Below are 13347 nucleotides of genomic sequence, written 5' to 3'. Positions count from 1 at the left end.
TTTAAAATGTTTAATCTTCCCATACTCTCATTTTCAAATATCCTTCCCCATATGGCCTCCTGTTCTTCCCTTCCTTTCTGTTTCATTCCTGGGTTGCCTGAAAACCTCAGCCCCATCTCCCTTCCCAGTCATACATGGTTGTCTTTCTTCATGCCCTTCATAGTCCTTCCTGCCATCCCAACCCAGAGTGGTAGATAGAATGCAAGAAAAATCAAATTTATCGTGCTTCTATCAAATGTATACATATGTACCACTCACCTTCAAGCCATCTAGCCTGGGTTTGAATCTCGACCCAACTATAAACTCTCATCCTGGTGTTTGACATGTGGGACTGAATATCCATGTTTGCACTGTCCAACCGGAAGGACGTCCATCAGAAGGAAATCTGCCATGACTGATTGGTGATGGCCATTGAAGATCCAATGGTGTCATTTCTAAAGAGTAGGCGAGTTATCTCTTGCAACCTGAACAAATTCCAAATGCCTGTCACCTCCAGCTGAACGTCAGGCTTGACTGGCCAGTTTGTGGAACACTTGGGTCAAAAACGTTCCCCAGTCATCTTGTCAAAATAAGTGGGGCTGTGATAGTATACGTAGTGGTATCGTGCCATGTTACCACAATTCCACCCTCTTCTGACTTTCTTATCTCATCTCCTTCCAACTTTCACATTTTTTCAGAGAAACGGCGGTGTGGTATAGATTCTCTGTAGCCTTTCCAAAAATACAGCTCATGCTACGTACCGTGGCATATAACCAATTTTGATGGAATAAACTAAGCTAATAATTATCCATATGGCACGCTCTGGTTTTGCCTCCCGTTCTGCTCCTGAATAATTGTAACCAAATAGTTGGAGTCCATTTACTCATCCTTTGTCACATTCACCTCAAACCTGTCTATCCTGGGATTGAATCGCGAACCAGATACAAACTGCCATCCTGCTGGCAATTGTGTACATGCAGAGGCAGGATGAGTCAATAATGTGTGTGTGCCATCCCTCGGATGGACGATAAACGGGTGTCCTGGCTGCCAGCATTAGTTGGTGGATGTTGAATATCCCACGGTGTCATTTGCGAAGAGTAGGTAAACTATCGCCGGCCCCCTTCTGCCTTGTGGCGCATACAAACGAAGAAGATGAAGGGTTGGTTTGGAGGTGACATAGAAGGTGTTGGTTCTGCCCATCTCGCCTGCACTTGATCAACAAACCACCCCAATACAAATGTGCACACAATTTGACCTCACCAGAGAACACTCAAACCAAACTAATGATGACTGTGTTGTCTGTAGCTTTGTGTACTTGGGTAAGGTGGAGGGTGATTAATGTTATCAATGGCTGTACCTTCCACAGGTTTGCCTGTTTGGAAGTTCCGAAGTATCTCTCCGAGATGCCCTTCGCTCAGGAGCCAGTGAAGAAGATCTATTGGTCATAGTTGATGCAGCTGTTAAGAAGAAGAAGAAACAGCATGCTGGTACGAACACCTACAGTCGTGGCCAAAAATATTGGCACCCTGGTACTTTTTTCAAATTACTCATAATTTTCTCTAAAAAATAAGTCGAAAATGACAAAAGTATTTAGTCTCCACAATTCTTTATTTCACTGCTAATTTTACAGAACCGATATTTTTTATTCAGAACTTGATATATCCTTTTAAATCAGAAAATAAAAAGAAATGGCATTGACAAAATTATTGACACTCGGGACTTCATATTTGGTAGCACGGCCTTTGGACAAAATAACTGCAGTCAAACACTTCCTATAGCCATGAATGAGCTTTCCTACACCTCTCTACCGGCAGTTTGACCCACTCTTCTTGTGCAAACTGCTTAATTTCTCCCAGGTTCGAAGGGTGCCTTTTCCCAACTGCTGTTCTCAGATCTCCCCACAGGTGTTCAATGGGATTTAGATCTGGACTCATTGCTGGCCACTTCAGAACAGTCCAGCATTTTGTCTTGAACCATTCCTGTGTGCTTTTAGAAGTGTCTTTAGGGTCATTGTCCTGCTGCAAGACCCATGACCTTCGACGGAGACCCAGCTTTCTGACACTGGGTTGAACATTGTGCTCAAAAATGCCTTGGTAATCTCCTGATTTCATGATGCCATGCACACATTCAAGACACCCAGTGCCAGAGGCAGCACAGCAACCCCAAAATATCACTGAACCTCCTCCATGTTTGACTGTAGGGAAGGTGTTCTTTTCTTTGAAGGCTTCATTTTGCTTTCTGTAAACATAGAGATGATGTGCTTTACCATAAAGCTCTTATTTGATCTCACCTGTCCACAGGACATTCTCCCAGAAGGACTTTGGCTTGTTCAGGTGTGTTTTGGAAAACTCCAGTCACGCTTTCTCAGCATTGTGTCCTCCTGGGTCTCCTACTATAGAACCCCCTTTCATTGAGTTGGCGATGGATGGTGCGAGTTGAAACTGTCGTAACTTGTGTCTGAAGGTCAGCTTGAATCTGTTTGGCAGTTGATCGAGGTGCTTTCTCCACCATTCGAACAATCTTTCGATCAAGTTGTCTCTTGCAGCCACGTCCAGGAAGGTTGGCTACAGTGCCATGGGCCTTAAACTTCCTGATAACATTGCGTACGGTGCACACAGGAACATCAAGGTCTCTGGAGATGGACTTGTATCCTTGAGATTGGCCATGCTTGGCTACAATCTTGTGTCTGACCTCTTCAGACAATTCTCTGGTTTTCTTTCTTTTCTCCATGCTCATTGCGGTGCACACAGTGACACAAAACAGCAGAATGACTCCTTTTCTTCATCCAAACTGGTTGAATGAATGATTTTATATTGCAGGTACCTGCAACTCACCACAGGTGAGTTCAATTCCAAAGTCAATGAGCTTGAAATCTAATTATTTGTAACAACTTCTCAAAGGTGCCAATAATATTGTCCGGGCCATTTTAGGATTTTTGTGTGGAATAAGCTAAGATTTAGTAGTTTTTTCAGCTTTTCTTTGTTTTGTTTCACTGCAAACCAAAGAAATACATTTGTGGATACCAAAATCTTTTTTAATTGCACCAATTTTCTGGAAGAAATGGTGCATTACTTGAAAAAAGTGCAAGGGTGCCAATATTTTTGGCCACGACTGTACCTTATACATAGTACAAATAACCGGTGTGATGGTGTCTTTAAAAATGTTTCTGAAGAATGGCATTGTGTTCCATAAAACAGGAATGTTTAACATTTCGAAGCTGAAGAACAGACCAATGATCCTTATTGGCGGTTAATAATTATGTACGTATTTCTTCTTTCATCTCAACTGTCATCCTTTAATAAGTTTGCATGTCCACATGTTTGACAAATTATTTGTTGCAAGCAACACGTTTCCTTTTCTCTTGTTTCAGGCAAGGTTCTACCACTGAGAGGTTTGTTGGAAAGCAATGCGACTTCCTTCCGAACACCTTTTTTAGGAACATCCCTTTTGCACTTTTTACAAATGCCTGCTGTCTACAAGAAAGGCTCTGACTTTACCGGACACTTTTTGCGTGGCCTACAATACGAGGCCATTGCAACTCCTGGAGGACATGGTCGTTTATTGTCACGAAAACTGCTTTGCACAACATCCCAAAAGAAGGAAGGCGAATCGAACAACACATCTCAAACGACTGCCAAAGATAACAATATATACTTCGATAAAAGGGCTGCAGGTGATCTCTTTGGAGAACTGACCCATTTAGATGAACACGGGCAGGCACGGATGGTAGATGTGAGCAGCAAGGTTGAATCTGAGCGATGTGCCGTCGCTCAGGCAAGGGTTCAACTTGGTGAGACGGCGTTTTTAAAGCTTTGCACCGGAGGCCTTCCCAAGGGGGATGCTGTCGCCGTGGCTCGGCTCGCTGGCCTCATGGCTGCAAAGCGTACATGCGATCTTATTCCACTTTGTCATTCTGTGCCTTTGAATTCTGTCCACATACAGCTAACGACGGAGCCGAACACACACACGGTTTTGGTAACCGCAGAGTGCCAGGCATGTGCTCGCACCGGTGTTGAGATGGAGGCGCTGGTAGCAGTGAGCGTTGCTGCCTTAGCTCTGTATGACATGTGCAAAGCGGTGTCACGTGACATTGTCATACGAGACGTGCAGCTTTGCAAGAAGACAGGTGGACAGCGAGGTGATTATCACCGAATGAGCTAGCTAGTTCGACCTCGATTCTGTCATGTCACTTCAACTAACCTTTTCTTTCACTTAATAAATCCATTGATGATCCGATCCGATGTACCATACTCTGAGTTACAGAACATTGTTTCTGCCAAAAACAGTTTCTAGGCCGAGGTCATGCTGGGTGGTTTGCTATCCTTTTCCCCACAGTAGTTTGGGCACGAATTTGTAATTTGTTCAGGGTACCAGCGATGACTCTCGTACTCCTTGCGAAGGACCCCATGGGATCTTTAACGTCCACCAGCTAATGGCAGCAGATAGGATATCATCTGAGGGACGGCACACACATTGATAAATCACCCTGCCCCTGTGAAACACCAGGATGACAGATTTAGCTGGGTCGGGATCCAAAACCAGGATAGATAGCTACGAGGCGAGTGTACGTCTTTCAAAGACATCCTTCCAGCCACAACCGATGAATGTGAGAATAATGTCCGTAATCTAAGATGCTGTGATTTTAACATTTCTTCTTTTGTTTAAGTTTCTTTAATTCCTTTTGCTGTTTGTTTATTGCACTCTAAGATTATGCTTTGCCCAATCACTACTGGAACATTAGTTCTCTTAAAAAGCACAATATGTACACTAAACCTGTGTCAAGACCTCCTTGTACATCTTTGTTATTTCCTGATTTCTTTAAATTCAAGATTAATAAAATGTTATACTTGCAGCATTTGATCCCTAAAGGGTCTTCAGTAGAGTGGGAAGCATTCCACCAACAAACGATCTGTTGTTGTATCTTGATTGATGATCAGTTAAACCCTCATGTTCCATGTGGAGTGAAATGTATTGATGTTTGTAACGATCTTCAGTAACACGTGTGCCTGGATACCCTCTAGCTCCGTGGTTCCCAACCTGGGGGCCATGGTGTATTTCTCGGGGGGCTATGGGGTAATTTGCCAGAGGCAATGCAAGATGAATTCCTGGATCTCCGAAACGATTCATTTGCCAAAGACACATTCGAAGAGAAGAGCTTGATGGAATTTTGGGTGGGAATGGGTCTTTCATGGTGTGTACCCCGGTTTAGAATAGGTACACCGTATCCCTGCGCATCGTAAGAGGCGACTAAGGGTTGGCGTCAGGAAGGGCATCCGGCCATAAAAACATTGCATCAAACAGGGAATCCATGATTGTCATGGGGCCCGCAAGGCTAACCCCCGCTCTAGCAGGGAAAATGGCCTTAAAACGATCATTCATTCATTCATTCAATTGGTCGCTACCCTAATATCAGCCAGATAGCTATTCGGGTGCTTCTGCCATTCTCGTCTACCTATCTCTGCGAAGCGGGGTTTTCCACGCTGTTGAATATCAAATCGAAACAGTGTAATCGGCTCCATGTGGAAGATGACCTCCGCTGTGCCCTGACTGTGACTCAACCATGGATACCCCAATTGGTAGCTAAAATGCAATTTCAGCCATCCCACTGAGTTTTTAATTCACTTTTACGGTGCATGCACCGCGTCCCTAGTTTTGTTTACCTGAGTTGTCGAATTGAGTTTCTTTTTGTGAGATTATAACACACTACGTTAAATACAGACACAACAGAGGTTTTAGTTTTCACATATTCTTGACTTGGAACCTTTTCATACTGTTTTCTTGTGTGACAGTTCTATTTTATGCTGTCCATAGTGTTGCTACTGATAATATTAAAATCTCATATCAAACATGCATCATTCGAGTGACGTTGCTTTGTTTGCTTCTTCCAAAAACGATGTAGTTGGGAGGCAATAAGGAACAGAAAAAAACTATGGAACTAAATGTTCATGTTGGCTACTTGGAATTCCTCATTTTTTGTGTAATAATTTACCAATTCTCATACAAACAAAATAGCCAATTAAAGGAAAAATCACGTCTCAGAATGCACCACAGAGCATCTAGAAATCAAAAATTTCTGGGGGGCATGCCCCCAGACCACTCAGCCTGCTTACACGTGCTCTGCCGCTCAACCCTTGCGAAAGGGAGGGGGGTGCTGGGGATGTGCTCTGGGAGCCAAGGGGGCCATAACACAAAAAAGGTTGGGAACCCCTGCTCTCGCTGCTATGAACCCACTTCTGGTGAAACTCCCAAAATGCAGGCTCTGCTCACCTCCGATCATTGGTTCCTCTTTCCTTTCACCTGTGGAACCAACATCAACAGTCTATTCAATCTCATTATTCCCTCCAGGGCTTCAAGATGGCTGTTCAAAGACCCGCAAATTGATATGTCTAAACCTGCTGACTCACAACACAGGTTTATACATCTTGCAATATTGGAACACAAACAAGATTCGGCTACATGCCTTTTTTGTACACATAGTCGAGGCTAGTGGAAGAGCTTGTATTAGAACACTTATCGGATCAGGACACAACAGGACAAAAGGAACAGTTGAGAGAGGGGAAAAAACACCAACAGTGGAGTTGAAGGCCAAGACAGAGGTTGATGGCCAAACAACGGGTGTGAGGAGGAATGGGGGGGGGGGCATAAGAGGATGCATGGGGTGGACAAGATGGATGAATGAATGATCATTTTAAGGCCATTTTTTCCCCGGTAGAGCGGGGGTTAGCCTTTCTGGTCCCATGACACTCATGGTTCCCTGTTTGAGGCAATGTTTTTACGGCCGGATGCCCTTCCTGACGCCAACCCTTAGTCGCCTCTGACGATGCACAGAGATACTGTGTACCTATTCTAAATTGGGGTACACACTGGGATTATTCATCCCAGCAAGCTCGTACTCAGCTTTCCGACCTCGGAAGGATGACAGGCTGAGTCAACACCCCTGGCGTTAATTCCGTGATTACCAGGATTCAAGCTCGGGATCCTAGGATCCCAAGCCGGCACCCTAACCGCTAAGCCAACACCAGGTGGACAAGATGGATACATAAGGAAATTCTCAAGAGGGAAAACTGGAATTGATTAGGAATCCACACACTTGTTAACGATTCTTAAAAGCTGCAACAATTCTCTGATTCACCAGGTGGCAGCAAATGACAGCTCAAGCAAAGTGGTTTCGAGTTTCTCGACATGTTGATGACGTCGTTTAAATTGCTTGAAGTCTTTCTTGTCCTCAACTATTGATTGAGGAGATCAACATCATTGGAAACAACTTTCATTCATTTATAATAAACTCATGAAGACTGTGATAAATACTTTTTTGTATACATCCAATGTCGAGGCTTGTGGAGGAGATGGAACATAGAATGGATCAGAATGCAACAGAACAAAAGGAATAGTAGAAAGAGAGGAGGGAAACACACCCCAACAGCATTGTGGAGGGACAAAATAAAGGTAGACCTGGACATAAGAGGGCTAGGGGAAGAGACAATGAGTAAATAAGATGGATACAGCCACAAACTCTGAGGAAGGAAAAACTGGAAACTTGGGAAAAGGTAAGCATGAGAAGGGCTAATGGAGGTAGAAAAGATAATGATCATGGATTGGGGATGATCTGAGGTAGCAGTGAATAGCTGTCTTGAAGACCTGGAGGGAAGAATGAGAACTTGACTGCTTCAGTTCAATGCAGGATCAATGCCTCCCTCGACCAGATCCATTACTTTCTACTAGCAAAGGTACCTGGTGTTGCTGGGCAATGCATAGTCATTTCATGATGGGAGGATTGAGAGGGGGCGGAGAGAGAGGTGAGGGGGTGGAGGGGAGAGAGAGGTGAGGGAGTGGAGGGAAGAGACAGAAGAGTGTGAGGAGGGCAGTAGAGAGTTTGAGGAGAGCAATCCTCTGGTGGGAGAGGAGGGGTAGAGATGGGAGGAGAGAAGGGTGGGGGAGAGAGGCAGAGGGAAGAGGAGCGACAGACGGGTAGAGGAGAGAGAGAGCGGTGGGGGGGGGGGGGGGAGAGGGAGAGGAGAAATAGGGATTCAGGTGGGGACCGGAGAGATAAAGGAGGGGTGGGGGGAGCGAAGCCTCACCACATGTTGCTATACTGTACACTTTGGGAGATAGGGGTGCTGTGAGGAGGGGAGTGGCAGCGAGGGTAGGAGAGGAAGAGGAGGGTAGGGGAGATGGAGGAGGAGTGGGAGGGGGGGGGGGGAGAGCGAAGCCTCACCACATGTTGCTATACTGTACACTTTGGGAGATAGGGGTGCTGTGAGGAGGGGAGTGGCAGCGAGGGTAGGAGAGGAAGAGGAGGGTAGGGGAGAGGGAGGAGGAGTGGGACAGTGAGGGGTGTGTATGAGGAGGGGGGAGATAGAGAGAGAAGGGTGAGGAGAGGAGAGAGGAGCAGGCATTGAAAATCTGGCAGATGTGACGCCGAGTATAACTCAATTTTAGGGACAGAACACACATTAATAGCCGGTGAAGCCGGTGTTGTGAATGAACGCGTACGTATTATGTTGAAAAGCCAGATTTTGCTGAATCCTTTGAGAATTTCGAAGCTTTGACGCACCAAATCGCTCCATGGAGGCCGCCATCTTGCAGATGCGGAAGTATGCATAAAAAATTGCGAAAACGTTCAATAGGAGTTTGTTTCACCAGTCTTTTTTTGATTCACAATCTTATGCACCTCTAATTGGTCATTAAAATACTTTAAGACCAACCTTGTTCCCTGGGCCCACATGGGCCCTGGTTATCTTCAACGAAAATCATCACCAAACACCGGAACCAATGAGATTCGAGCATTTGAAAAAATATTTCAAAAAAGCTTATTACCGCGTTTCGGAGGCTGAAAACGGCGTCAAATATTCTAAAATTGACAAAAAATTATTTTTTAGAAATCTCGCAGCCGTAGGGGATAGTTTTTCACGGCCGGAAATATCCGAAGTTGAGACAGAATTCACCGAATTAATAAAGAAGGAAATTTTATAAATTTTAATCTCATCCAGAATGCAAATTGTGTCATTTTGAACTAGGTACGGTACCTACTACACCTACCTACTACCAACTACCTAACCTACTGATGCCATAGTGATGGGTAAAATAGTGGCAAGAGGCTTTGGCTTCGCTGGCTCATTGCGGCTTTGCAGTAGGGTACTAGTAAATCACCATGCATGTGAAACACAAAGATGAAAGTTTATCGCTGGGTCTGGATTCAAACCCAGGATAGACGACTTGGAGTGGGTGGGCATACCTCTCAGCCATCGTGCTTGTCCCGTTGCTTTTAATCCTCTAATTTATTTTGCGTTTCTAACTCCTGGGATGTCCCCACCAAGTATTGAGCTGCTGTATCACCATGGAAGCCAAGTTGCTTAAGCACTCAAGCAAGCACTTCAATGAAACAGTTGAAGAATAACACATTTATTTTATCACCTTAACATTGTTCTTAACATTTGTAATTTAAATTTCAAAAACGACGTCCACTGTGATAAAATAAAAAGTCAATCACACCACTTGTGACCATCGCCATGGCTTACAAACATCGGTTGATAAGAAATGGCTTGGTTTTATGGCATTATTTCACGAGGCTCTATATACACCACACAGTCAAACATAACAGTGGTGAACGAAGGAGCCTTGATGTAATCCGTAATACTATATACATTTCCTGCTCTCTTTTCAAAATCTCAGAAGTCTGATTATATAATATAATTATTCCGTGAGAGTAGATCGTTTTTCCAATGCAGGGCACATCTTCATTATTTTGTTGCATTCGATGAAACCAGCTCAATGAAGCTCGTTAATTTCAGCACATTCCTTAATCTTTTCTTCACCCACTATAATGCTCCACATAGTAGAAAAAGTTAAGTTTAATGCTTTGGCAATTTCACATTTTCTTGTGAAAATATGGTGAAGGAGGGAACAGAGCTTTGCTTGCTTAAAATACATGGGTATGTACACTTAGTTATAAAAATCGTTAATGTCTTAAATTTTTCAGATTTCAGTCCAGGTTTCGATACTTATTTAGTGTCCTGCATCAGATTGTCAAATCCAGATTTTGATTGTATGCTTTAATTAGTCCGTGAGAGTAGATCATGTTGCCAAGGTGAGGCACATTTTAATAGGCCGAAACCAAATTGCGGCTGAAGAATCCAGTGATGTGACTCAAGAGGACTGACCAAGATGGTGCACCACAATTTTTCTGTGATGAGCATCTCTACATTATGTTCAAAAGTGGTGTTTAAACACACCCAAACACCCAGATTTCATTCATGCACTCCCAGTGAGTTTGATAAGTATGCATGCAAAGTTTGGGGCTGCTAGGTTTCATTGTTTTTGAGTTATGGAAGAGACACACACTGACACACATACATTGCATTTTATTTATCATAGATTCTCCACATATCGGAGCTATTTGCATTCCAGCGGATGTTTAACTTTCGTCTCTTCATCCAATTCTTTGTCTACCTCTACTCCTTCCTGTTCCTGCTCTATGGTGGCAGTTTATAATTATTGTTGTTGTACATCAGTTGTCTGTTCTTCTTGATCTGTGTAAAGCCGAGTTCAATTTCAGTTGTTTCGCTGTGACCAATATACCATTGAATGTACAGTAGTTTTCTGTCTGAGGAAGTGGTTCAGACTCGATTGTGTTGAAGGAATCATTGCCCACAGTGAGCACCTTGAAGGAGAAGATAAGAAAACATCTGGAGGAAGCCAAACTAGAAAGTGCTGTTTTATGTTTGTCATCGCTCTCCTCGTAATTGTCCTTTGGAAGAGGTGCCTGCAATATAAAAATCACTCATTCAACCAGTTTGAATAGAGAAAAGGAGTCGTTCTGCTGTTTTGTGTCACTGTGTGTACCGCAATGAGCATCGAGAAAAGAAAAAAAACCAGAGAATTATCTGAGGAGGTCAAACACAAGATTGTAGCCAAGAATGGACAATCTCAAGGCTAAAAGTCCATCTCCAGAGACATTGATGATCCTGTGTGCACCGTACGCAATGTTGTCAGGAAGTTTAAGGACTATGGCACTGTATCCAACCTCCCTGGATGTGGCCGCAAGAGAAAACCTGATCGAAGATTGCAGCGAAGGATTGTTCGAATGGTGGAGAAAGCACCTCGATCAACTGTCAACTGCCAAACAGATTCAAGGTGACTTTCAGGCACATGATACGACAGTTTCAACTCGCACCATCTCTCACCAACTCAATGAAAGGGGGTTCAATGGAGGACCCCAATGCTGAGAGAGAGACAAAGAAATCCTGACTGGAGTTTGCCAAAACACACCTGAACAAGCCAAAATCGTTCTAGGAGAATATCCTGTGTACAGATGAGACCAAATTAGAGCCTTTTGGTAAAGCACATCATCTCGATGTTTCCAGAAAACAAAATGAAGTATTCAGAGAAAAGAACACATTCCCTCCAGTCAAACATGGAGGAGGTTCAATGATGTTTTGGGACTGCTGTGCTGCCTCTGGCACTGGGTACCTTGAATGTGTGCATGAAATCAGGAGATTACCAAGGCATTTTGGAGCGCAATGTCCAACCCAGTGTCAGAAATCTGGGTCTCCGTCGAAGGGCATGGGTCTTGCAGCAGGACAATGACCCCGCACCCAGGAATGGTTCAAGACAAAACGCTGGACTGTTCTGAAGTGGCCAGCAATAAGTGCAGATCTAAATCCCATTGAACACCTGTAGCCTCGTCAAAAAATCTGAAAATGTGCCTTTATAGAATGATTGAGGCATTTTTGAGTAAAAGCAAACAAACCACTTTTTCTGGGGTAGTTTTTCATGCTGAATATGAATCTGTTGTTTGCCAAGCCCAAAAATGCGTAATTAGGTCACTAATCAAGGTCAAAGGTCAATGAGTGCAAAATTCAATTTTTTTGAAAAAATGCTTTATTTTACATCCCCTATCTGTACATTTCAATTATTTTACAATATTTTGTCTAGTAAGGTTGCTAAAGCTTTTCAAAATCTTATTTTTAAAGGAAAACGTGAGGACACATCTATGCTCATTTGCCTTTATCTCTGTAAGGGGCGACAAATAGTTTTTGCGTAATTTGCTTGCAGTTTAACCTCTAAATGCACAATGGGGCAGAGTTTTTATGCTCCTATTGATGGTCTAGAGATAGATTTTATAAAGACAGAATCTAAATGTCACCGGTAAACAACATAGGTCAAAGGTCAATGAGTGCGAAAGTCTTGCAATGACGTAACAGTTACTTGCACTTGAAACCATCCCTTTCACTCAACAGTGAAAGTGGCTTCATCTTTCTGACCCCAATGCATTTGCCATGTTTGTCAAATCATTTCCATTCAGACAGAGCAGGGTGTTCTTCAATAGACCCTTAATGATGAAGAATGAATCTAATAGCCTAGCATAAGCCATCTAGTTCGTACCCTAGGCATCAGGCATTAAACATTTCAGGAGTACAGGTAAGGGTCTTTTTAAGATTGTTAAAAAATGAAATATAAAATCAAATGAAAGTAAAGGAATGCATTCTTCTTTGGTGAGCTACATGTACATACAAATGTGTAATGTATGCTTGACATCTCACATCATAGGCAGGCCTACATACATGTACATTTACCTAACAGTAGCAAAAAGACAGGCAGGGCATGGGCATTGACGATGAGTGCCTAATGCATCTACCACTAATGAATTAGTGATATCGGTTAGATGTTTTGTCTTGAAGAAGCTTTACTTTGTGTCTTTGAGAATAAGATTAAAACCCGGGCCAACACTGCCTGCGCTTATTCGATCATTTAAGGGCTGTTGCAGTATATCATACAACGTTGTAGTTTTCATGGTCAGAACATGCGTTCCTGGTGCTTAGTTTGGTTTCTGTTTCTCCCCTCAGGCCAACCATGGAACCTATTGCCAGCCTCAAGCGACAGCGTGAGGATGTGTCGTTTGAACTTTGTATCATTTGTCAGGGAACTAGCCAGGTCAAAGATACGATTTTCAACCAGACAAACCAGGGTATTGCTGCCATCAGAGAGGCGACCGAGCTCCGATGCAAACTTAGACACTATGAATTTCGATCAGCCGTGGACAGGCTTTCGACTCTCTTTGCAGAGCCTCCAGAAAGTCTCCCCAAACTTAAATGGCATAAGCTATGTTACTCTGCATACACACACAAGGGGAAAATAAATGCTAAGCTAGCCAAGGAACAATCGAAAAACGAAAAAGATCCTGAAAGAAAGAGTGTTTCGGCTGAAGCATGTCCGTTTTTACGCAGTAGTACTACTAAGATGAACTGGACATTGTGTATGTTCTGCCAGAACTTTGACAAGAAGCAGAAGACAAGTCGTGTCACAACCTTCAAAATGAGTAATGAAATTACGGAAAAAGCTAAATTTGTACATAACATCTTAGTCCGT

General features: G+C 43.4%; 1 protein-coding gene across 6 annotated transcripts in view; it reads left to right on the top strand.

Moving 5' to 3' along the window:
- The window catches only part of MOCS1 (molybdenum cofactor synthesis 1), a 34314-nt gene extending 28485 nt beyond the window's left edge, over positions 1 to 5829 (top strand). For 3 of the 6 annotated variants that reach the window (XM_078784270.1, XM_068129291.2, XM_078784271.1), the window contains 3 exons: positions 1346 to 1466; positions 3177 to 3239; positions 3350 to 5829. In XM_078784270.1, the coding sequence (XP_078640396.1) occupies positions 1346 to 1466; positions 3177 to 3232 (177 nt within the window). In that variant the 3' untranslated portion in view covers positions 3233 to 3239; positions 3350 to 5829. The remainder of the gene's footprint in view (positions 1 to 1345; positions 1467 to 3176; positions 3240 to 3349) is intronic. The other 3 variants (XM_078784269.1, XM_068129289.2, XM_078784268.1) reach the window with 1 other exon arrangement.
- Positions 5830 to 13347: the final 7518 nt, after the last annotated feature.

Source organism: Myxine glutinosa, chromosome 9 (genome assembly GCF_964187855.1).
Source record: "Myxine glutinosa chromosome 9, kmMyxGlut1.1, whole genome shotgun sequence".
NCBI classification, from domain to species: Eukaryota; Metazoa; Chordata; class Myxini; order Myxiniformes; family Myxinidae; genus Myxine; species Myxine glutinosa.
The sequence above is the reverse complement of the archived record's forward strand: the minus strand, read 5'-3'. Positions and strand labels throughout refer to the sequence as shown.